Genomic DNA, 25,284 nt, shown 5'->3' with positions numbered 1-25,284 from the left:
CTCTCCCCCGGGTCCTCCTGACGGGTCCTGTCCTCCAGCTGCCACCAGAGTCGCCTCCATTCACCCAGTTCACTGTCACCCAGGGTGGGCGCATCAGCTGCAGGTGGCCATTAGCACTGAAACTGAAAGTGGAAACTGCTTTCTAGTCACACCGGATGTGGTGCGAGCGTGCGTGTAGCTGCCCCGACGGGGCCTGTGGGGCCGTGCCATCAGCACAGACAGCTCTGCCCACGGCGGGCGCTGGCCTGCAAGGAGCCCTCTCGCTCCACACAGCTGGCCAGGTGTGCCTGTTCACTGCTCACCGACTAGGCCGCTGAGGGTGGCTTCTTTATCAGGCCCTCTTTCTTCTTTCTTTTTTTTTAATTAATTAATTAATTAATTTATTTTTATTGGGGAACAGTGTGTACTTCCAGGCCTTTTTTTCCAAGTCAAGTTGTCCTTTCAATCTCAGTTGTGGAGGCCGCAGCTCAGCTCCAGGTCCAGTTGCCATTTTTCTAGTTGCAGGGGGCACAGCCCACCATTCCTTGCGGGAGTCATACTGGCAACCTTGTGGTTGAGAGGACGCCCTCCAACCAACTGAGCCATCCGGGAGCTCAGCAGCAGCTCAGCTCAAGGTGCCGTGTTCAATCTTAGTTGCAGGGGCGCTGCCCACCATCCCTTGCAGGACTTGAGGAATTGAATTGGCAACCTTGTGGTTGAGAGCCCACTGGCCCATGTGGGAATTGAACCGGCAGCCTTCGGAGTTAGGAGCAGGGAGCTCTAACCGCCTGAGCCACCGGGCCGGCCAGGCCCTCTTTCTTCCTCAGGCCAGCTCATATGCCCCTTGTCCCTGTCTTGTGCTCCCATGCGCAGCCCACACCTGCTGCCCCAGCTTCTTCCTCCTGACAGTGTCCTGGAGCCTGGACCCTGCGTCCTACAGCTCTGCCAGCCCTCCACCCCCAGCACCCCATCTCTGATGCATAGTCTGTACACAGTAAATATTTCTGCCATTGACCCAAGTGACAGGCACTGTTTCTGAGGTGGCTTGTGCCTGAGCGTCACTGCTGGTCCACTTTTGTTGTGTTTTCACGAGCAGTCAGCCCACAGATTTACCTCTTTGCTAGTGACTGCGATAGACAGGTGGTCAGACGGACTGAGCCAGGACAGCTCCGAAAGCAGCCGCTATGGGATGAGTGGCCGCCCCGGTCAGGGGTGAGGCTTAAGGGTCCCTTCCCCACAGACCCACGCACCCGCCGCTGGCTGGGACATTCTCAATCGTTAGTGGACCAGGTGAGGTACTCAGCACACAGTGTGATTGACGGGTGAGCAGAGCAGAAGGCTGGTGCAGCCCCAAGGTGGGTGAGGCAGCAGCCAGGGCAGGGCGAGGCCGTCGGCCCCGTTTCCAGGCTGCAAGGCCGCTGTGCCAAGCCCTGAGCCGCTTCTGCAGCTCCACACACAGCCACTGGCCCCACGTTATCCCGCAGCTGGCGAGTGCAGAGCTCTCAGACCAGCGTCCCCTACGTGCTAGAGATGAGATGGCCGGGAAACACTGAGCTGTGCTGGTGGGCCTGTGGGAGGGGCTGGGCACCAGGGCAGGACCCCCCACCCCCGACCCCCCCACACACATACAGCTTCCCGGAGAAGTGACGTCATCACTCCTGAGACCTGAGGTGGGACTGGGCAGGCGAATAGGTCGGAGAAGGGCCAAGTAGATGGGGCAGCTCTTGGTACCTGGTGGGTCATTTACCCTCCTGGTCATTCACAGGGGCGCCGGGAACTGTGCAGTCTGTTCACTTGTCCTTTTTCCCTGTCAGACGTCCTTGACCCAGTGTCATTTTCAGCCTCGCAATGTTGTTTAGTGTTTATTTACTGCAGGTTGCCAAGGAAAGGGGTTTGTTACACCCAGTTGCCCATAGAACCATGGAAAAATGGTAAATTACCTAAACCAGCAGTTTGCAAAAGAAAATCCAGATGGATGAAAAGCATACAAAAGGAAAAGTGTGTAACTTCCTGGGTTCACATGGAAAGGGTGCATTTTAAACCGAGATTAGATTCCAGTGCAGATTAAAACAGATGCGGATTTTAAAAGCCTTGTCCAAGTGGGAGTGGGGACAGCCACCCTCCAGTGCAGCTGGCGGGCTGGTGAGCTGCTGAAACCTTTGTAGAAATTTGTAGACAAACTTTGACAAGATCTATGAGGACTTTTTAAGTTTCCATCCCCTCTTTGTATAAAACCAAGGCTTTCAGAGACTCTTAAACTGTTTGCATCCCTCAGGACAGTTTTGTCCCCTCAGTTTCTGTTAGTAGTTTCCGTGACAGTTAGGAAAGTAGACTGAGGACCTCTTCTGGGAGACGTTCTGGTCTTCTCGGACACGCTCGAGGCCACCAGAGCCATCGCAGTCTTTCTGAGCATGGCCTGTGCCACTCTTGCCACCCGCAGTGGTTTCAGATCAAAACTTTTCTAGGGCCTGAGCCCCTCTGAGGGGTGATTGTGCTGGGGACACTCTCGGGCAGGGCGAGCTGCCTGTTTATGGCACAGACCTGGGTGTCATGAGCAGTAGCCTCCAAATGACAGCCCCTGTTGCAGAAGCCCGGGCTCCTGGCACTTGGTGCTGCTGGAGTCATGCCCCGCGGGCTTCAGGGAGGAGGCGCCTGGGCAGTGGCTGCAGCGCTTGGTGTCTGCGCCCGTCACTCAGCAGCGCGCTCCCTACCTACCTTCTCCCTCTTCCCCTGCCCTGTGTCCTCGTATTACCCTCAGACTGGTGTCTTTCCAGGCCTCGGGGCTCTGCCCCTGCACGCACAGCCCCTGGTGGGCGCAGACCGGCTGTCGCCGTCGGTGCACAAGCTGCGGCAGCACCGCCCGCTGGGGCGAACGCAGTCCGCGCCGCTGCCCCAGAGCGCGCAGGCCCTGCAGCAGCTGGTGGTCCAGCAGCAGCACCAGCAGTTCCTGGAGAAGCACAAGCAGCAGTTCCAGCAGCAGCAGCTACACATGGGCAAGGTGGGTGTGTGCCAGCTGCCCTGCGGGACGCGGTGCCTGGCGAGGGGGGCTGGGCTTCTGCACGCGGAGGGCGGGCTGAGGTGGGTGGGTGGGGCAAGTGGGCGGGGCTTCGCAGACAGACGGACAGCCAGAGTGTCCCGTGCGTCGGCTGCCCCTGGGGGACGGGGGGGCGCAGGGAACAAGTGGGGATTCAGGTTTCTGCGCGCCGAGGCCTGGCTCGAGTTTCCACACAAGGAAAGACAGGGTGTCTGTATACTTGCGGCGGGGGGGGGTGGGGGGGACGGGGGGGGGTGGACAAGTGGGAGTTGAGGCTTCCGCACCGCACGCAGAACGTCGGGTCTCACGTGCTCATTCTGCTCTGGAGACGCTGGGGGACTGGGACAAGCGGTGGGCTCCGGTTTCCCCAGGCGTGGATGGACGGGTCAGTCCCTGTGTGTCCATCCCCCACCCCCCAGGTCAGCAGGCTGCTGTTGGCTTGGAACTGGCTGTACCTGTGAATCACTTCTGTCACTGTGGGGTGAACTCCGGTAGGTCAGCAGTTTTTTCTTGAACATCACAAAGTCCCCAACTTGACAGCGGCATGGAGCCTCAGAGCACACTTTGTAAGTCACTTGGCACTTGCAGTCCCTCACCCATTGGAATGATATGGTCCAAAGGGGTTTGTTGCTGCGGCCAGCCCACAGAGGCCCACGGCGTCCCGAGTCTTGAGAGTCCCGACAAAGCCATTTTCAGCAGGAAGTGGTAGGAAAGGTTAGTGTTACTGGCTTTTAAAATAGGTTTCAGATAACCTCTTCCAAATGCGGATGTTTGAAATTAAGCATCTTTAATATGAAAGAATGAGAGCAGCTGCTTTGGAGAAGAGTCCAGCGTTTTCTCAAAATGTTACACAGTTCCCACGTGACCGCTCAGCTATCATCCTAGGTACATGCCCAAGAGAACTGAGAACACACGTCCACACAAGGATTTGTACACAAACACTGGAAACGCCCCAAATGCCCATCAGCAGATGAATGGTTACAGAACAGGACACACGGTGGAATACTACTCAGCCCTGAAAAGGAGCGAAGCACTGATGCTACCGTGGGGATGGACCTTGAACACATGACTGAATGAAAGAAGCAGACGTGGAAGAGCTCCCAGTGTGCGACTTGTCTGTATCAAGCGTCCAGAACAGGCAGAGCCAGAGACAGCTGACAGATGGGTGGTTGCTGTGGGCCGGGGGAGGGGCATGGGGAGTGACGGCCCGTGGGGATGAGGTTTCTTTCTGAGATGGTGGAAATGTTCCACAACAGAGTATGGTGATGGCTGCACAACTCTTAGGTAATATGCTGACAACTACTGAATTACACAACAGTGTGAATTTTACGGTATGTGAATTACAGCCCAGTAAGGCTGTTAGAAAAGAAGAGGCTAAGATGACAGGCGTCTTGGTGACTTTGTGAAGGAAACTTGGAGAACTGGCGGATCTGGGGACGGCAGGCTTGTTTCTCGAGGTGTGTCTTTCCCAGGAAAGCTCAGCCTGGTGCTTTCTCTTCCGGGTGGGCCCAGTCCTGGGTCCTGCTCTTGTCACACATGAGGAGGCTCCTCTGGCTGCTTTCCTGAGGAATGGGGGGGAGGGGAGGAGGCTTGAGGATGAGACCTGGAAGGAGCGTGTGTCTAGAGACCACACAAGTGGGAAGATGGCGTGTGAGGAAGGCAGCTGCCCCTGCAGGGGTGGAGGTGCTGGTGCGGCCAGTCCTGACCCGTGCCCCGCCAGCCCTCGCTGCTGCCTGCTGTCCTGTCTCCAGCCCTCGGGGCCCGTCTGCGTATTGGGGAAGGAGACCAGTCTTCAAAGGAGCGTCCTCCCAGCCTCATACTGCCTGGGCTCGGCTCCTTCAAGTTCTGGCCGAGTGTCGCCTCCCGATGGGCCCCCAGCCCCGAGTCACGACTGCTGCCCAGCCCCACCCTCTTACCTCGCCCTCCCTCCCATCTGGCAGAGACCACGCCCACTGCTCACGTCCTGTGTTCGTATCTGCTTCCCCTGCTGGAATGGCAGCTCACGAGGGCGGGGTCTGTGCTCTTCCCTGGTGGACCCAAGTGCCTGGCACGATGCCAGCCGATGTCAGGTGCTGGTTTTGTCAGTGTCCCTCGTTGAAATGACCGTCTGCTCCACTGAGCCCAGCTCGGCCCCCGTGGGGTCTCAGCATTGCCTTCATGGACATCCGGGGCCCTGAGGCACCTTCCCTCAGAGATGGCGGCCATGTGGCTCCAATTTGCCCCCGTGTGTTCCCGTGACAGCCGTGGGACGAGCTTCGGCACACTACTCTTGAGTGGCTGGCCAGCTGCTCAAACAGATGCCCCTATGCCCAGCAGGCACTAGGAAACAGGCTCCCGTCTCCCCCCGGGCCCCGCAGGCTTCCCAGCGGACAGCGCAGTGCAGTCAGGTGGGCGGCCGGCCAGCACAGCCCCGTGTGCCCAGGAAGGTACTCGCTGACTGGGCGACACGCCTCCTGCCAGGTCTGCGCCTCCTGTTGTGACAGCACTTCACAATCCTTCTAATGCCAGCTCGGGCTCCTCAGTGTTACTGTGTCACTGTGTGAGTGGCACGGCGGGAAACACTGTTCACTTATGGCGCATTCTGGAACAGAATGATCTAGAAACTGGGTAACCTCCCAGAATTCTGTTGTGTGACTGATTCATGGGAGGAGCGACAGGTGATTGAGATATTTCTACACTGTTCTCCTGGGGTGATCAGGGGGCCGCCGATCATGTCTAATGCTATCTGGTGCCTGAATCTGTGCCCTTGGTCTCAGAGGGGCTGCCCCTAGCAGCTCGCTCCCTGGGGGCACTTGGCCCCGTGCCCTGTGTACCGTCTGCCTTCCTGCACAGTTACTGTACCTATGTCACCAGCCCTTTGCAGCTGTCACGGTCCCAGCAGCCTGGCGTGGCCACCGTAGTTTCCCCGAGGCCCACAGCCTGGACGACCGCCCGCCTTGGCTGAGGAGCTGGTTCTGGCACCGCCTTGGCCCGTGCCGCTCTCTAGCTGTGTTACCTCATGGCGAGGGCCTGGTGCCTCACATGCTGCTGGGAAGGGAACTTTCTGGAGAATGCATGTCCCTGGGGGCAGACGGGCTTTCAGCTCCAAAGGGCGCGCCTGGGCCTGGCCTCGGGTCTGATCTGTGTGGAGTGGGTGCCCTGTGCGGAATGGGTGTCGTGTGCGGAGGCAGACATGCTTTTCTCCCTGAAGGAGAATGTCAGAGGGCATGGACAGCTGCAGGAGGCTTTGCTGAAGTCCACACTTAGCTCGGGTCCTGGGGAACCGGCTGCATTCCTTGGAGCTGCTGTGCTTCCCTTGCACCCGACAGGCTGGGATGTGAAAATGGGACTGTTACTTAGGTGGTCTCATTATGAGCTTGTCCATCCAGTGGGCTTTAACCAGTTTGCTTTTGGCCCTGAACTCAGTCTGGCTTTCGGAAAATGTATGTTCCAAATGCACAGTGGCATGTGTTCTCATCTAATTGATGAAAGAAGGCTCCTTGGGTCCAAATGCCACTGGGAGACAAAGAGCTGATTTGTCGCTCAGTTGGCTGCTGCCTCTCTGCCAGCATTCTCACCGTGCCCTTCGCCTGCGGGTCGCCTCCCGAGCCAGCTCTGCCGTGTGGCCCAGCCCACAACCGACTGCTGGGAAGCAGAGCTGCGTTTCAGCAACAGGAGACAGAGGCCTCTGTCTGTGGCCTCGGCCCCAGGAGGTTGGCTGCACAGGCACCTGCGTCACTGCTGAGCCAAGACCCCTGGCGGTTCTGTGACAGAGCCTACTCTGCGTCACAGGGAGGCCGCTGACGCAGGCTACCTGCTGCTGCCCTGGTGACAGCCCTCCCAGGCACCCTGTGTCCCGAGGCCATGCTGGGAGCCTCTGTTCCTCAGGATGTGAAATGAGCTCCAGGGAGCTGGCAGCAGCTCCGGTGGCCCTGCCCAGAGCTCCTCGGGAAAGGGCGTCAGCACGTCCCGCCCAGGCCTGCAGGAATCATCGCCAGAGCCGGGCTGTCTGTGGAAGTCCCGGGGCCCCAGCGCCTCTCGAAGGGCCTGCAGGCCAATGCCCAGGATCCCTGGGGCGGTGTCCCCATGAGCAGGCTGCTCGGGTCTCCCGCTCTGCCATGCTCCTCCGGGCAGAGCTGCGCTGGGCTCTCGCCACCTTCACTCCTCCCTCCTTCTGTCCAATGGCCCAGGGCTCCCACCCACCCACCTTCCAGGGCTGCAGGGATGGGGGCAGGACCTCAGGGAGCTCCCTCAGAGGAAAGCTGCAGGAGGAAGGAGGGGATGCTGCTCTCCTCGCCCAGGCAACCAGGCGGCGAGGGCCAGGGGTGCCTCGTCATGTGGCCGAGCGCCACAGGACACTAACCAGAAGCCTGTGAGACTACACATGCAGCCCTACGTCCCAGCATGTCACGGAAGGGAGCAGAGCACGGACCACAGATGGCACTGATGGCAGCAGGCAACCAGCTCCTTCTCCCGAGAACCGCCCACATGGCCTTCCCACTGATTAACCAGCACAAGTGACGGACAGACCCTCTCCTGACCCCCATCCCTGACGGCCGCACTAGCACCCTCAACACCTGCCCTGGACACCGGACGGGCTGATCCCTCACCCACGTCCTGGAGCGCTTTGCAGAGTAACTGGTCGGACTCCTCAGACCTGTCAGCCTTGGACACGTCACCTAAACATAGCGTATGATCTTCAGCCGGCCCGAATCGGACCAAGAGTGGCCGTAGTGACATTGCCAGACCACTGAGGAAGCTTGAATGCGTACAACAAAGTTGCTTATCAGTGAACTAAGATTATCAGTGACATTCTCACGTGGGAGGTGCCCAAGGCTTGTGTGGGAGAATGGCAGACGCGTGCTGTTCCAGCATTTGCTGGGCTGGGCCCCCAAGTACAACTAGCCCTCAAGGAGGTCAGCAGAGGGAGGGGCTGATGTCTGCCTCTCTCTCTGTCTTCTGTCTGGCGTGTCTAGGTGAAGGGCACGTGTGGCTTCTTGGAGGATTCTTGACAACTTTCTGTACTTTTGAAATTTAGCAGAAAGCGTTGGAAGGGTAGGAGCATCCTGCCACCTGCGTACACTTTCACACGGCCTCTCTCTGCTCCTCTGCTAATGTTCTGTTTTGTCACCACCCGGTTTCCTCAGGGGAGCCCCCGGGGACCCGGGCCGGGCCCTCTGCTGCAGTCACTTCTCCTCGAGCCTCCACCCCAGGCAGGGACCTGGGCTCTGTCTGCAGACACGTACCCACTTCAGAGCAGGGCCTCCTGGAAGGGCCTCTGGGTTACCACCCAGCGGGGTCCCCCTTGGGAAGCGCAGCACTCCTGCGTCCCCACATCTGCCCCCACCTGGTGCCGACCTCCCCACAGCCACCCTGCAGGGCCTTTGGAAGGGTGTCTCCGGGCAGAGCGTGAGGCTGCGTGCCTCCTCACAACTGTCCCAGTGCCGAGTGACGCCTGGAGGCGCAGTCCCCTCGAGTCCTCCTCCCCAGGGCCGCCAGCCCCGTGGCCCGTCTTCCGCTCCTGTGTGACACTGGCTGCCCGGGTCTCTGGCTTGTTCTCCCTGTTCCCTTTGTCTCCTGACTCCCTGCCTCCCCCCCTCAGTGCTGGCTCCGTGAGCCTTGCGTGAGCTCTGTGCTCGAGGCTTCGAGTTCTGCCTGCTGGGAACTTCCTCAGAGCCAGCTCCAGCCCCGACCTGTCTCCTGAATCCCCCACTTGATCCCCTTCTCAAATGACTTACCTTCACTGGTCCACCAGGTGCCCTTCCAGCCCGAGCAGCCACCTCCCCCTGACAGCAGCTGTCCTCCGCACCCAGCCAGGGGTCCCGGAGCGTCTGCGCACGCTCCACGTCCACCAGGAGCACACACTGCTGCCCAGCCCGCCCCTCACTGCCTGGCCGTCCCCCTCTCTGGCCTTCTGCCTCGGCCTGGCTGAGCCCCCAAAGTGTCACTTCTCTGCAGTACTCCCCAGCCCCTCCCATTTTCCGTCTGACCCTTTGGGATGTTTCCATGGCACAGGCAGGGTGTGCCCCCCCCCCGTGAGAAAACACAGCCTCACGCCTGGAGTCTGGAGGGAAGAGTTCATGGCATTAGCCTTCTAAGCCCCTGCCCCCGTGCCCTTTGCCCTGTTGTCTGAGCCCCTGTCCCTGTGTTTGAATGCTGAAAGCTCAGGCATCTCAGGCCTGGGAGAAGGGAGGAGGGGGTGTCTGGGTTACGGTCAGCTGGTGAAGAAGCTAAAAGGAGGAGCAGCAGGGTCCCCTTTCAGGTTGGGACCCCTAGTTGCACTAGGAGGAACGTGGGCAAGGAATTTCCCAGAACAGACGAGTGAGCGGCTGAGGCTGTGGGAGGGACGGGTGTACTCTCAGCAGCGGCTGTCACCGCAGAGCAGGTGGCGTCGGCCTCTGCCCTCCGCGCCCGGGTGCAGGCATGCGTTGGCCCTTGTGGTTTTTCATCGTTGTTATCTGGCCCAGCACACAGCGTGCTTAATACATGTACCCAATGCAGATCTGTCCCTTTCCTGCCTGCAGCAGACCCTGCGCTGGCCTCGGCGTTACGTCTCAGCACCGCGGACAGCGCCCGCGGCGGCGGAGGCACAAATGCGCCGGTGCCACGGGCCTCGGCTCGGAGGAGGCCACACCTTTGTCTCTGACATGCGCAGTTTCCGACGCACCATCAGTCGCCCTCCGGGGTCACACCAGATGCCCTCCTCCCCTTTGCAGATGATCCCCAAGCCCAGCGAGCCCGCTCGGCAGCCCGAGAGCCACCCCGAGGAGACAGAGGAGGAGCTCCGCGAGCACCAGGCGCTCCTGGAAGAGCCCTTCCTGGATCGGCTGTCGGCGCAGAAGGAGGCTCATGCGCCAGGCGTGCAGGTGAAGCAAGAGCCCCCGGAGAGTGACAGCGAGGAGGTGGAGCCACTGCGGGAGGCGGAGCCTGGCCAGCGCCAGCCCACCGAGCAGGAGCTGCTCTTCAGACAGGTGACGCAGAGTGGGGGCGTGGATGGGCCCTCGGGCCGTGGCCCACGTGCCCTCAGGGCAGTGCCCTCTGGCTGGCTGGTGGGCAGCAGAAACGCAAGGGCTTCTTCCGCCCACCCGGCCTGCCCAGCGCCTCACCCATCTTGCCCTGGGTGGCATGGGAGGTAAAACACGTCTGCTTTACCTTAGCAATACCTAGACATACTGGCCATTTGTTTACTGTGGGCATTTCTGCACCTGCTTTCCAGCCGGGCACCAGCCCCAGACTCCCTAGGGACCGTTTCCTTTCAGGTTTGTAGATTGTGGATTTGCATAAATCGAAGTGTTCGTAGGATTCAGCATAGTCACTGAAGGTCAGGGAAAGGAGATTGATTTCTTAGTTGGTTAAAAAGGTAGGCAGGACCTTTGGGGGGCAAGGAGGCAGCAGCAGTCAGCCTTGCAGATCCAGAAAAGTGGTGCGACCCAGGTACCCAGAGCCAGTAAGATTCCTGGGCACTGACACACAATAATCAAACCCACAAGAGACTGATGAATGATTTATTAAGTTACAATGAAAAATAAAACGCGGGTCAGCAAAACACTAGAATAGCCGGCCAGTGAGTCAGAAACCCCATGTGAGAAGCCCAGCTGTCGCCGTGGAGGTTCTTGCTCCTGGTAAACAGGACGTGAGAGGCCAGGGCACCCAAGCAGTGGAGCTGTGTCTGGGGTGGGGGCCCCTGGCTCGTCGCTCCCTTGCTAGACTTCCTACTGGCTGCCCAGCCATGCGCCCCTCAGCTCCAGCAGCCCAGGTGTGTGGCCCACTGCTGCTTCCCCGTGTCCCCCAGCAGCACCTGGAAAGGCTCCATCTGTGACACACACGATTAGCTCCTAGATTCTCTCGAGGCCTCTGGGGTGGCATCAAGCCACACCCTCCGTCACCCCCTGGGCTTCCTCACTGCAGGGTGAAGCTGCAGGCAGCAGATGTGTTTGGTGCTTTGCCTGTTTCTCACTCAGAGGGACCTGGCTCTGATTTCTCAGCCACTAGTAGCACCCCAGATACTAACCCCACTGCCACACTTAGGAAAACAGAGAGGAAGGTGTGCAGCTCCGGCGGCTAGGGGTGGGGGGGGCCTGGCTGGCCGTCCTGGCCGACGGTCTGACTGGGCTCTATGTCCACATCAGTGGCAAGACCTGGACAGTTAATGAAAGAAGCAAATCTTTTACTGTAACTGAAATTCCGTGTGTTGTTGGTACGCAGATACGAGATTGGAAAGCACGTATATAAATTTTTAGGGTAACTGTCTTAGAGGAGATAAAGTGATCAGCGTTCCTTTAGAAAGAACAGCCTTGAATGCCGAGCCTGAGACAATTAGAAACACATGTTTTCTGTATTCTTGGGAGAATACTGAGCGGGACTCCTCATCGGGCCCTCACTGGGACGTAGGGCAATCTGCAGATGTAGACGTAAGACAGGGTGTCCAGTATTTGGGGAGAGGTGCTGGTGGTCTTAGGTGGCTGTGGAGCTGGGTTTGAGCCCCTTGCCCAGAAACCGGGGTGGGGAGGCAGGGGGAGGTGGAGGCAGCGAAGGAGGGGAGGCCGGCCCCCCAGGTGCGGCTCCTGATGGTCCTGTCGCCCGGGTCCTCCAGCCCAGGCCTTGGTTTCTACTTCTCTGCTCCTTCCTGCCTCTGGTCCCCCTTCCCCTCTGGTTGTAGCACAGAGATGGGCCCCACCTCTCAGCCAGGGGCCAGGATTGCAGACCTTCTGAATGACAAGATTTGTGCATAAAATCTAAGGCACGCCTGGAAGTGGGGTTCACAGGGCAGAGGGCCTCCACTTTCTTGGCACTCATGCGCCTGTAAAGCAGGACACCCAGCCATTCCTTCCTTCACATCTCATCTCTGGGGAGCCCTGGAGGAACAGCCCTGGGGCAGGGCGGGTGATGCACGGGCACCTCGCCCCCTCTGGCTCCACTCCACCCCCCACGGGACACGCACCTTGGCCTGTCCTGCCGGTCCCATGGGGTAAACCTCCTCCGGGGCCCCAGGACCCTGGCCGAGTGGCCCACAGTCCACAGACCAGCACTCCCATGGTCCTGGGTCCAAAACCCTGTCTCCCACCCTCCTCCACATCTGCTTCCAGAGCCTTCCTTTGTGCATTTCTCCATGGGCGTGGAGTCCAGAGGGCAGAGGTGTGATGACAGGTCTGCACTGCAGGACGGTGTGGTGTGGTTCCCCTGCCCGGGGCCAGTCAGAGACCTGCTTCTCAGCCCCACGGTCCTTGAGGCTTAGACTCCTATTTGGACTGTTACGGACGCCAAGTCCTCATAGAAACATCGCTTTGTGAGAAACAATTTGTCATGAAAGCATGTGTTTAATTTCCCCTGTTTTACTCTGGTTGTTTTTGCTGAAAGGTCGCTCAGGTGGGGTCCTGGGGATTGTCCGTCTGGGGGCCCACCTCCTCAGAGGCATGTCCGTGCCCTCCTGGCCCCCTGACACCCTGGTGGCATGGGCCCTGGGTGTCCAGAATCTGAATGCTTCAGCAGTCCTCCTCGTCCTCAGGACGTGTGACAGTGAGGGACCAGAAGAGGGGAGCAGCGGCCAATGAAATAAGAGCATCTCCATTCTGTGGTGGGCTTTTCCACCCAGGTTTCTGGTGTGCAGATCGGGTTCTCTTGGTGACAGCCAGGGAACAGCAGCCTTGCCGGGAGGTCTGCCTGCAGGCAGGGGCTCCTCGGCATCTGGTGGCCGTCCCCAGCCGGTGGCCTAGGTGTGCTCTGCCCCCATGCTGTGTGTGGGTAAACAGGGGGTGACGGGGTGAGTGATGTACGAGAAAGGGGCGCCATGGCCCCTCAGGAGGGGTGGTCCCCATGAAGCCACGGAACACATATGTGTCTCTTTCTACCCCCCAACCCCCCAGCAAGCGCTTCTCCTGGAACAGCAGCGGATCCACCAGCTGAGGAACTACCAGGCCTCCATGGAGGCCGCTGGCATCCCAGTGTCCTTTGGCGGCCACCGACCTCTGTCCCGGGCACAGTCCTCCCCCGCCTCGGCCACCTTCCCCATGTCTGTGCAGGAGCCACCCAGCAAACCGAGGTTCACCACAGGTAAGGTGGGTGGGGAGGGTGGGGAGGGTGGGACCGCCCGGCATTTCGGGTCTCAGCAAACTTGTCACAGGGCTGCTGTGAGCGGGCTGCCGTGTCTGTTGTACTGGTGACATCGGGATTGTTTGAGCACACCTGCATCCCATACGAGTACACGTGTGTACACACACATGTGCACGTGTCACCAGTACAGACTGAATGCACCCCCTTGCCTACACCTATGTTGCCCACACCTTCGCACACTGGTTGTGACTTTCTGTGTTTGGGGCCTGTAAGCCACCCCTAACCTGCTTTTGACCACAAGTGGCACCACCACCACTGCTCAGCTTTGCTGGTACACCCAGCATTCCTCCAGCCCAAGGGGACTGACGCCTGTTATCCTGACTCACAAGAGATGGAGTGGGGGGTGCGGGGCCTGCGGCCGGAGGCCAGGTGTCCCGCTGGGCCCTGGGGAAGCAGGTTCACCTGAAGCTGTGCCCCGTGCTGTGGTGCCACATCCACTCTGCAGTCACACATGGAAGCAGTAGCTGATGGACTGACTGTAACCTTGGCCTTTGCACAGAGCTCCCCAGCTTTCTCTGCCTGGATGAGCAGGTCTTAGCTCAGGGCGTCCACTCCCCCAGCCCAGCCTAGCTGTTGTCGGGTCCCTGGGAGACCAGGTGTGTGAAGTGACCATAGGCAGTGCTGTGGCAGGAACAGTGGAACACCCCTCCTTGCAGTGTCACCCGGGAGCCACCCCTTCCCCCCTTTCTCTAGCCTCGTCCCCAGGTGTGCAGAATACATCTGCCATGACGGCGTCCTGACTGTGACGCTGGGCACTTTGATTGGTCTGGGCGTGTCACCCTGTCCTTCGCAGAGCCCAGGCTGGTTCTGTGGCCGGCTGGGCCCCCTCCCTGTGGGTGACCTTTGTCGCCACGGCTCCCTGAGGGCCGGCTCTGTGCCGGGCCCCTCAGGCTTCACCACACAAAGTCAGGTGGGGAGCGCGGTGTCTGGTCTGTCCGGTTTCCGTCTGTCAGACTCCTTAACGTAGAGGTCGGTCCCTGGCACACTGACTCGGAATTTTGGACCAAAATGTCTCGTTTCTTGAAGTCAGCACAACCCGCTGCAGCGTTCATGCCACACAGCTTACAGCCTGAGGGAGCTGAGTGCTGGGGGCGGGGCTGGCGGAGCTTTTCATGTCTGTGTCTTGCCTGCTGCCCATCCCGGGTGGTGTTGGCTTGACCGCTGGGCCACCCTGGGAGCAGAAGCGAGAGCCGAGTTTGCCCTTGCGGCTTGCCTCTGCTTTCATTTCGTTGAACTCCAGCTGAGGGGTCCTGATGACCTTCGATTTCTCTAGCTAATCGTCCCTGCAGGACGGGACGTATGTTAGCGTCCGTCCACTCCTACACTCCTAGGCAGGGGGGCTCTCTGGGCTGGTGCCCCCTGCCACCCTGACAGTTGCCGCCTCTGCCCTGCCCAGGCCTGGTGTACGACACACTCATGCTGAAGCACCAGTGCACGTGCGGGAACACCAACAGCCACCCGGAGCATGCCGGCAGGATCCAGAGCATCTGGTCCCGGCTGCAGGAGACCGGCCTGCGGGGCAAATGCGAGGTGAGTGGGGCCAGGTGCAGGAGGGCCCCCAGGCCTGCCTGGGTTCAGTGTGGGACAGCCTGGGGGCAGCGCCTGTGGTACCAGGCCGCCTTCTGGAAGAGACCGGGCTGTTTTCCTCAGAGGCCCAGTGCTTGCTCCTTGTAGGAAGGGCTGCCTCTGTCCTACAGTGTTTCTCTGCACCCCTGCACCCCAGACCCCCTGCCCCCTCTGTCCTCCTGCCCCCTCTGTCCTCTGTCCCCAGTCCTACACCCCTGCCCGCCTCTGTCCTGTACCCCTGGCCTTGCACCCCTCTGTCTCCCTGCACCCCAGTCCTACACCCCTGTCCCCCTGCACCCTGACCCCCCTCTGTCCCCTGTACCCCCGATCCTGCACCCGGTCCCCCTGCACCCTGGCCCCCTCTGCCACCCCCCTCTCTTCAGCGTGCGCTCGCTGAACCCCACGGCTGGCTACTTTCCTTCCTGGTCCTTTCCCTGGGGAGACCATTTCCAGTTCCTCATTGGCACCCAGGATGCACGGCCAGCTGTCCTCGGGCCTCTGCCACCAGGGCAGGAGCTGAAATCCCACGGGGGAAGTCAGCCCTGTTGCTTTTCCCGAATGTTCTCTTCAGCACCCCAAAGCTCCCCCAGGATGTGGAGAGTCTGCTCAGATCCAGGCTCCCATGAGGCAGCGGTCGTGTGGGGACAGCGGTGCTCTGGTCTGGTCGGGCTAGATTCCTTTTACGTGCACAGCGCCCCCCACCTACCCCCACCCCTCTCCGTGGAGTGCCAAGGCTCTGGCTGGCCCTCCCTTTGCCTGCTGCCGGGGGTGGCAATGGCCAGGCTTGCTGTCAGCCATGGAGGGTCCCACACTCAGCCCGTGGGGACGGGAGGGCTCTGCTGAGGGACATTTCAGGTCCTTCGTCCTTTTGTTGGGGGAACAGCATTTCCACGAGTGACCCAGCTCGTGCTCTGCCCTTGGAGTGACCTTCACGAGGGTCATGACCTCTCCAGGGGAGCCATTTGTGTGGATTTTGGGGAGTCCTCGCCGATAGTGTGTCAGTGTCCTCATATGTGCAGAGGGGCTGGCCACACCCATGTCCCAGGGTGCTCTCGGCTGGCAGCCCCTGGCCCCCAGATGCCCCCAAGTGGGACCTGCTGTGTCCTCCACACGCTTTGTGTCCCACGAAACCAGGGGTGGGACTCAGGGGTGCACATGCTGCTTGGCAGAGTGACCCCAGGAAACTAGAGCCCACAGTTGACGAAAAGCACTGGCATCCACCTGCCAGCTGGGCCAGGGCCCGTGCCTCGCGCTGTGGGCGGGAGAGCAGGTGCGTCCAGAGCCCCTGCCGAGCCCGCCCTTTCCTCCAGAAGCTGCAGTATGTAGGAGCTTAGGTCAGCCTGTTTCATGTGACCCCCGTTGTTACAGTTCTGTGGGGGGGGTGATTTGGGGAGGGGCAGCGGGCATGAAGGCTGAGTCCATAATCCGCCTGCGGTACTCCCGGAGCACAGCAGGCTGGGTGATGAGGCTGTGGCGGCCACTGCTCCCGACGGTCTGAGCTGCACCACCGGGGGGCAGCATTGCCCGGGGACCTGTGCTGTTCCTGCTGCTGCCAGGCCCTGCGCCTCTTCCAGGGCTGCTGGGCGTCTGAAGGGCCCCGGCCTGCTTCCTGCCCCCCGCCGCCTCCCCCCGTCCCCAGGAGTCAGGGCCAGGGGCCGCTGCCCTAGTTCCCAGCCAGAAAAGCCCACAGCAGGTTGGGGGAAGACAATGGAAACAAAAGACGCAAACCCTCCACTGCCGCCGTTGGCACCATGGGGGCAGCCACCTGTGTGGGCCAGTGGCCACAGGGTCCCCGGACCTGCAGTCCCACGGAGGAGGGGCCAGTGGGCTGTGGGGTCAGACCCGACTGGCAGGCTGGTCAGGAGGAGACTGGGGTGAGATGTGTGGCTTCCTCGCCTTCAGGGACACGAGTGGGACACCCTTGGTGTGCAGGCCCCTCCAGCTGTGCCTCCAGGCCCAGGGCGATGCCAGGCCACTCAGCGCAAGGCACTGCTGCAGTGTCCCTGCGGCCACCCCCCACCCCCGCCTCCCAGCACAGCCTCCTGGGTGGCAGAGCACAGGGCACTGCGCTAGGCCCTGAGAGACGTCAGAGGGCTTCCCGACGGGGTGCCATGGTGGGCCCCTCCCCTGCTGCTGCTTGGGGCTCGGCAGGGTGGCCAGTAAAGAATGGGAACTGTCCTACTATGAGCAGCTCTGGGTCCTCCCGGAGGTTCAGGTCCGAGAGCAGCTGCTGGCCTGTCTGTGCCAGGGAGTGTGCCCTGGACCGTGTCCCCTGGGCCACCACCATCAGGGCCTCTGGAGTCTGCCTGTGTTCCCCAGCCCTCCGAAAGCCACTGCAGGGTGAACTGTTAACTGTACTCTCACCTCGTAAACCACCTTCCTGTTAAAAATTGGATAAAGAAAGAAGAGTAATTCTTATGTTAATTTTTGGAGAATCCAAAAAACCCAGGAGGCTTGACCTGAGAAACTTTGAAACCACAGAAAATACGGACAGACAGGGAGACAGTGAGTAGGGCCACGTCCAGCGTCTCGGGCTTGTCCCTGCCTCTCAGCCTGTCCCTGCCTCTCGGCCATGCTGGGACGCGGTTGCAGCATCTCCCCAGGGAGACCTGAGCGAGAGGCAGCCCCCCAATCCCCAGAAGGTCCCAGGGTTTCAAGGCCAGGCCTGGGTAGTGGGGAAGCAAAGTGCCAATGTGATGCCAGGTCCTTTGTGTGACAGCAAAGGGTAAAGTGCTAAAGGCTGGAATTCTCTTTCTAAAAACTTTTTGGAGTTATAATTAAAGAGCAAACTCTATAAAAATTTTTAAATATTTTTAAATACTGTGTTGGGCAGTGTTTGCCTTTTGTTTTGCAACAACCCAACCTTCTGCTCGTGCATGTGCAGTTCCATCCCGTGGGTTTTCTGTTGAACCTGAGCATGTGCAGAGAGAGATGAGCGACTCTCGCGTTGTGTCCCCACAGTGCATCCGCGGACGGAAGGCCACCCTGGAGGAGCTGCAGACCGTGCATTCGGAGGCACACACCCTGCTCTACGGCACGAACCCTCTCAACAGGCAGAAACTGGACAGTAAGAAACTTCTAGGTATTCCGAGGCCTTCTTACCTTATGCCAGGGTTGTGTTTCCAGGCCTGCGCTCGCTCAAGGTTGCTATGCGTGCGCCTGGCCCTGCCGTCCCTTCCTCAGCCCCTGAGGTCATGGCTGAGGCCGTGAGGGTCGCCCACCAGGCTCTGCCCTTCTCTGTGGGGCCTGCGCCAGGTCTGAAGGTGTGGGGCTGGAGGAGAACCTCCCACCCCCAGCATCCAGGGCCATGGCTTCCTGCTTTGTGTCTAGTCTGTTGGGTGGGAAAAGGGCTGAAAGGCACTGGTTTTGCAGAACCTTAAGTAGCCCAGGGACACTGCACTCTCAGCCTGCACCCGGCCGTCGGCTGCGGTGAGCCCGGAGTCAGGTCTGAGCTGCACGCTAAGGCTCGTGGGGGGGCAAGAGGCGGCCTGGGAGGGGTGACTGTGGGGCGCTGCCCGAGGACGAAGATGAGGACGTGGCCTCCGGCGGGCAGCCCCGCATGACAGGTGGGCGATCTGGGCCTGGTGGGAGGAGCTTTCTAATAGGCTCTTCCTGCCGGGGTTGGTGACAGTCCCCACAGGGTCTTCGGCACAGACAGGCAGGTCCTGACATGCACAGACCCCAGGGCCCTTCCTGGAAGTGCCACCCCGGCCTCCCAGCTGCCTTGAGCTGGGACAGCCCCACCATGGGTTTCCTCCCTCCAGCTTTGCCTTTGTCCTCTGCGAGGAGAAGCCCCCACAGGCTCGGGGGCTGGAGCCACACAGGCACATGGGGTCTGGGAATTACAGACACTGCGCCACCAGGCGCCAGGAGGGTGCTGGGCACTCTTCCCAGTGGGGGCCGTGGCCAACGCCTAGACGTCTGCTCTGCATTGTGCCCGGCCCTGCACAGGGCAGCCGGGAACCTCACCAGGTCCCGCCGCAGCCCGGCCTTGCATTCATTCACCCAGTAACTCACTCACTCAGGACACGTGTCTCAGCGCTCAGGTGCTGGACACCCATAGGTGCTGAGCTCTGCGGCGGGGGTTGAAGTGGCCAGTGCCCTCAGAGGAGGTGGAGCTGGTGGGGCCGTGAGGAAACATGCTCGCTCTGGCCTAGGGTGGCTGGCTATGCCCCGCTGCGCTGTAGTAGCAAGGCTTTTAACAGACATAAAGCACCCACATTTGGGGAGTCAGGAAAGGAGCCGACAGCCTTGAGGCTGGACAGTGGGTGGACGGCGGTACTGGACATCACATGTGAGAAGGTGGACTCCTGAGCCATTGCTTGGGGGAGTCCACCGGCTTGGCCAGCCCAGGATGGCGACTACAGAGACCCTGGACATGGAGGGGCTCACACAAGGGGCTGGGCTGAAGGCGTCTGAGAGGCTGTGTCCCCACGGCCCTGGACAGAGTGGGCGCAGTGTCTGAGCTGGGCTGGACTGGACGTCAGCCACGGAGCAGAGCGACAGCACCAGCCCGCCTCCCACCACTCTTGCTTGCTGGGCTCCCAGCACGCTGACCTGTACCCCTCAGGCAGATACAGGAGACCCCTCTTCAGGCACCGAGCAGCCCACAGGAAGCTGATGTCGGGGGTGCTCCTACAAACTGCCCCCCAGGATCCAGCGGTGGAGGGAACTGCAGAGGAAACAAAGACTCCCATTAACCGTTGTCTCCATGGACAGCAAACGAGTGCAGCAGGGAAGACAGCAGCGCAGAACATTCGGAGAGAGAGGCTAACCACATGGTCACAGACATGCAGGACCCTCGGGCTGGAAAACTAGTTGTCAGTCCCCAGAAAGCAGAGCAAGAGTGACGAGCTGGACACGACAGGGCGAGGATTGAAGGCCTGTGCCCGGCACGCAGGGCCCAGAGGCAGGAGCTTCCAGAGAGCGTGGGGAGGAAGGGAGCAGAGCCCCTGCGTCATCACCTGCCTGTCACGGAACGAAGGACCCACACCAGGAGCATCCGGGAGGATCTCAGATGGCAGGGACAGGCCAGGTGCTGCGAGATCCCAAGCGAGCATGTCTGCTCTGGGACCAGCTCTCGTCAGCACTGCTTCTCGGTGGCCGCACGGTCTCGCCAGTTCCGAGGAAAGATTCCTCCCAGCCCAGTGTTTCTACCCTGCCAGACTGTCAGTCGAGGATGAGGGTGAAACGAAGGCATTTTCAGACACACGAGATCCCGGGAATGTTCCCCTCACATGTGCTCTCTCGCGGCTGCCAGAGGACATTCTCCGCCAAGGCCACGGGAGGGAGGCTCTTCCCTGTCGGTGTGTTCCGGCACCTTCTCAGAGCACCACAGACGGGCCTTGTCAACCACAAGAATGTATTCTCCCAGGTCTGGAACCTGGAAGTCCAAGGGCAGCGTTGCCGCCTGGTCGGTGAGGGCCATCTCTTCCCTGGTTCATCGTCGGCCGTCTTCTCACTGTGTCCTCCATGGCGGAGGGAGGGGACAAGGGAGCTCTGTGGGTCCCTTATAAGGCACAGAGCCCATCGTGAGGGCTCTGTCCTCGTGACCCAGTCACCTACCTCCCAAAGGCCCTGCCTCCGACCAGCGTGACAGTGGGCATAGGATTCCAACGGGAGTTTGGGGCACAAACATTCAGGCCATTGCAATTACAGGGCCAGCCCCATAGGATGGTAGAGCAGCCCAGGACACGGCCGTGTTCCCCGCGTAGAAGCGTCCAGAACACTGGATGGAGCAGTGGGGGTGAGAGCCCACCTATGAGCCTGTCTCCACCGAGAAGGCAGATGCCCCTGGACGTCCGTATTGCCGGGCCAGGGTGCTTTGGGGCCTGCCCAGGGTTGTCTCTGGCTTCCTCTCGTCCTGGCTGAACCCTAAGGAAAAGTGTGGGGGCAACTAGCCAGGAGCAGGAAAGCCGTTCCTGGTCCCCATGGAGGAGTGTGCAGGCGGGGGTGCTCTGTCCCTCAATTGCAGGGTGTCTGCGATGTACAGGGTATACCTGTGTCATAGGGACCTTTCCGTGTGTGTGATTCCTCCACTCACCCCACAAAGGGCAGCTGTGTCTCTGAGCTGTGAGCGGGTGTTCGGGGTGCCCAGGCCCCTCACCCCGGCAGTCATGGAGAGGGACTCAGGAACAGGGCAGGGAAGTCTGGCTCTGAGGAAGGCTCTGGGCGGATGTGTGGCTCTTGGAGGGTTGGAGGCCAGGGCTGTGGAGCAGAGAGTTGCACACTGGGAACGGTGCCAGCTGAGAGCGCAGGGGAAAGGGGCCTGCAGGGACGGGGACAGTGGGGACAGTGGGGAGAGGGTAGGTGGCCTCAGCGGGAGGAGCTGAGCCAGGCGGCCACGTGCAGAAGAGGCCGCGCAGGTGATGGGCAGAGTGCCCCGGAGTCTCCTGGATCCTCTAGGAAATGTCCCTCCTTCCAGCGTGGAGCCTCAGCTGCTTAGGATATTCTCGCTCGTGGGGGCAGAGCCTGTGGTCCCGTCCCGGGGTGTCCCAGCTGCTGCCAGGGCATGGAGCCAGCACCCCCAACTCCGGCGCTCCTGGGAATTGGCTGGGCGGCTTCCCAGTCCCGGTGGTGTCAGGGGGGCTCGTTGCCTAGACACCACAGCACGTTGCCACCCCGCTGTCCGCAGTGGCGAAGGCTCTGCCTGCTCTGCCCTGACCGCCCCTGTTCCCGCGTCAGGCCCACCCCCCACTGGGAGCCTTTCTGTGCTTCAGTCTTCCAGGCCTGCGGGATTCAGGGGTGCAGGATGGGAGTAACCTGGGGGCCCAGCTCCACGTCATGGGTGGGGGAGGGCTCCAGGTCACCACTTGGCTGGACTAGGTTTCTGAACTCGGGTCAGAGCAGACGGTCAGAAAAAAGAGCGAGAAGTGAGAATGTGGGGTGTTCAGGGAGGAGCACGCCGTGGGTGCCAGAGGGTGGGCGCTCTCGTGCCGATGGATCCGTCGCCCATCGCCTCGCCCATCGCCTCGCCGGCCCTGGTCGGTGCTGGAGCCTCAGTCATCATCCCCTGAAGCTCCGTCCCGTCTGTTTCTTTGTGAAATGCTCCGTCCTCATCCCGTTCCTCTCTCTGTTCAATGTTTACTTCGTTGGCTGAGTATGTTGTCGCAAAACATCTGTTACTGTGTGTGTGTGTGTAATTTACATCAGTGATGTTGTAAGTCCTTCCATTTCCTTTGTCTTTTCTGCTAAACTTCGCGTTTTAAAACCTGTTCATGTCACTATGAGGATACCTAGTCAGTTTCCCTGAGATCTGCTTTCAAATTTCTGCTCATTGTACTAACCGACAACTTCAGCACTGGCGTCTGAGGAGCCCAGACAGTGATGGTTGGTGATTAGCTCAGATGTTAACGTCACCCAGTTAGGTGTTTCAACAGCGCTGTGTGAGTTTCCTTCCCCTTTTAATTGAACTCACAAATTTCTAAGCTTAGGGGGCTGGTCGGTCACCACCCTAGGTGTTCCTGGAAGTCATGGCGGGGGGTCGTCTTCTGATGGCAGTGACCTGGAAAGGTCGTGGTCTGATGGCCGAGGTGTGGGGCCAGGGCTGCAGGGCCCCACATGAGTGACTTCCTAGCAGCGCTGAGGTGAAGGGTGCTAGGAGAGCCCGGTGCTCACAGCCGTGTGGGGTCCATAGACACTGCAGGAGAAGCGCAGCACCGCCCGCACACCCATCACCATCCCACCCACCGCTCACAGGACTGCAGAAGCACGCTGCTCCTCAGTGCATCCGCCGGAAGGTCTGTGGCCTGCCTGGGTGACGGTGGCCCCACACCGCCGAGGGCAGCGTGGGACGCGCTGGAGCACAGCCTCAGCTGTGGACGTCTCAGGGACTGTCACAAGAAGGGCTTTGCTATTTAGAACCCCACGCCCTCCTGCCCACCCAGCGGGAGTGAGTGTGTGACACGTGCTACCCTTCCTCCCTTTTTTATTATCACGTTGCTCTCTGCTTGCGGAGTAATGAGCAAAATCAAAATACACAGATGATGTATGCTTTTAGTGTAGACATTACCGGCTATAATTTCAGAAGTAGAAAATCTAGTCTGTAGAGCCCTCTTTCACTCACATTCACACACACACACACGTCTGAATCACTGACTCCAACACTGGGATGATTGGGAAGAAAGCCCTTCGTCCGCAGCTCCGTGGTCCCATGTGGCAGGACAGTCAGCAGTGAGGAGGAGCGGCCAGGGTCAGCCCCAGCGCTCACCTAGGACCATTTGCTGCTCCCCGAGGGCAGGACCCGTGAGCCTCCCCGCTGCAAGTGGGCTGTGGCCACGGATGGCAGCTCTGCGTCGCCTGTGCCCCGCGAGCCCAGGACCCACTGCCCACAGACGCCACCCCTCAACAGGCCGTATTGGCAGTGCGGTTTGCCCCTCACTTGTGGGCATATCGTGCGTGATCCAAAGTGCCAGACCGCATCAGGACCCCGCGGCATTTCCAGGGCAGCACAGCACAGTCCCGGCCCCCTGTGACCTTGGCCCTCTGACCTTGGCTTTCCTTCCCCCCACAGGCTCGCTAACGTCCGTGTTTGTCAGGCTGCCCTGTGGTGGTGTCGGGGTAAGTATTTCTTTAATGTGTAAATAATGTCCTGTTTGTTCTCAGGGTCCCAGTGGTCACAGAGCTCTTTCCGCAGAGTGGGTAATTGCTGCCAGGTGTTTTCCATAAGCGGTCTGGCGGTGGGGCTGCCCCAGTGCTCACATGTGCGGCTTCAAAGGCCCGTGAGCCCATAAGCGTTTGATGGCTGGACTCGGGCACCTTCCTTGGGGAGGGTCGTCTGGCACACACCACTCGCTGTGGAAACGGGACCCAGTCTGCGGGCTGGTGTCCTAGTGGCAGAGGAACTGTCTGCTCATCCGACTCAGGCTATGAACACATCACTTGCTGGGGGTGTACTGAGCTGTCCCCATGGCCAAACCCAGGCCCAGGTGACACTGTGTGGAACCTGTGAAGTCACCAAGCTACCGGCTGGGTTGTGCTTGCTTCTCCAGAAGCGACAATGCTTCTAAGCAGATCCGGCCCGGTGGACACGTAGAGGGACCGGCCAGGTGGACACATAGGGGACCGGCCAGGTGGACACGTAGAGGGACGGGCGTCTTTAACATGGCCTTTCCTGAGCCTGATGTGGGCGCTGGCCTATGGGGACTTGGGAGCCGGGCATCAGCAGAGGCCAGGTCCCCTCATCCCAGTTGGAAGGGGCTCCCTGCTCCCATCCTCGGACAAGGGAAGGGCACGGCTGCAGTTGGAAGGGGCAGCCGGGCCCCTTCCCGGCTGACCTACTGACCATAGAGGTTCAGTGGCCACGGGGATGCTGCAGTCATCATGGGTCCGACAGACCGTGGGGACAACAAAGCCACGTCGGCTGACACTGCACAGCGGCAGGCTGTGTGCGTAATTACAGATCGCGGGGTGAGGCCCCAGGTCTGGATTCTGTTATGGAAATGAAACAAAATTGTTTTCTTCCTGAGTCTACAAAAATCGCTGCTTTGAAAATTACCCCGTCAGAAAGGGAATCGGTGGCATTTATTCAGCCACCACCAAGCTCTCCTGCCTCCCAGAGAACTTTTTGTTCTGTATTATAAGAGGCTGCAGTCTCTTCACTTGGGGAAATTTTTGGCCAGACTTGAAAAGCTTTGGATTCCCAGCACTGCCCTGCAGCCAGTTCCATGCAGCAGCATTTATCATTTGCAAATGCAGGCTAAGTGGGAGCTGTGGCCCCAGCCAGGTAGGCCCTCCCTCCGCAGCGTGAGCCCCAGAGCCTGTCCTGAGGCTGAGCCACACCCACCTTGCACCCAGGCACAGAAGCCTCTGAGCGGAGAGCCAGCAACCCGCCCGCCCCGGAACGGGACAGAGAGGGGAGCCTGTGGGGGTCACTAGCAGGAAGTTGAACCACAGGTGTCTGGCCTCTGACCTCTTGGCCAGTTTCCCATGATGCTCCCTCAGACAGAAGGGTGGGGTCACGGAGGGGGGGTGTCACTGGTGCAGCCGCAGCCCCCCTGGGCTGGATGTCCTCCCAGCACCAGGGACCCACCCCGGGGCCTCCTGAAGCAGTGGGAGAGGCTCCACTTTCTGAAACTTACTTTAAATGACATTGAGGTTGTGTAAACCATTCTTCCTTAACCAGGTTACAAAGAGGCTTTAAATTGTTTGACCATATTTCAAGCCAAATAAACTGCTCTGCTCACCTGATGGTGATAGGTTTCCCTGAGTGAGGGTGCAGGGAACACCTGCCAGCCCTGCCCTGGCCCAGCCCTGCCTCCCGGCTCTGGGTGCTGTGCCCACACCCGTGGAGAGCCCAGGAGTGACCACTTCGCTCTCTGTCGGAAGTGGCCCCTCTGTCCTCACTGAGGAAGGTGTGGAGGGGGCCGTGCGCCCCTCCCTGAGGTCGTGCTCCTGCGTAGCGGTCACACCACCGCCTTGCCCCAAGTAGGCCCGCCTCCGGCAGTGCTGCCCTGTCTGAGCCGCGTTCCCTCCCTGGGCTCTTATGCTTCCGGAACTCAGCTCCAAGCCGACCATCCCAGGCTGGTCCAGCGGGAGCTGGTGGCCAGCCGCTAAAGGACTCAGGCCCTGAAGCAGTGGAAGGTCTTGTTAGGTTCTCTGGGGACAGTGGCAGCCTG

At 60.2% G+C, this 25,284-nt stretch overlaps 1 protein-coding gene across 6 annotated transcripts in view; it reads left to right on the top strand.

Moving 5' to 3' along the window:
• The window catches only part of HDAC4 (histone deacetylase 4), a 288,740-nt gene that overhangs the window by 227,806 nt on the left and 35,650 nt on the right, over positions 1–25,284 (top strand). For 5 of the 6 annotated variants that reach the window (XM_074316010.1, XM_074316018.1, XM_074316007.1 and 2 more), the window contains 6 exons: positions 2,754–2,977; positions 9,709–9,963; positions 12,856–13,042; positions 14,499–14,632; positions 17,630–17,750; positions 23,181–23,227. In XM_074316010.1, coding sequence (XP_074172111.1) covers positions 2,754–2,977; positions 9,709–9,963; positions 12,856–13,042; positions 14,499–14,632; positions 17,630–17,750; positions 23,181–23,227 — 968 coding nt within the window. The remainder of the gene's footprint in view (positions 1–2,753; positions 2,978–9,708; positions 9,964–12,855; positions 13,043–14,498; positions 14,633–17,629; positions 17,751–23,180; positions 23,228–25,284) is intronic. The other variant, XM_074316014.1, reaches the window with a different exon arrangement.

The sequence above is a fragment of the Rhinolophus sinicus genome, linkage group LG01 (assembly GCF_036562045.2).
Source record: "Rhinolophus sinicus isolate RSC01 linkage group LG01, ASM3656204v1, whole genome shotgun sequence".
In the NCBI taxonomy this organism is placed as follows: Eukaryota; Metazoa; Chordata; class Mammalia; order Chiroptera; family Rhinolophidae; genus Rhinolophus; species Rhinolophus sinicus.
The sequence above is the reverse complement of the archived record's forward strand: the minus strand, read 5'-3'. Positions and strand labels throughout refer to the sequence as shown.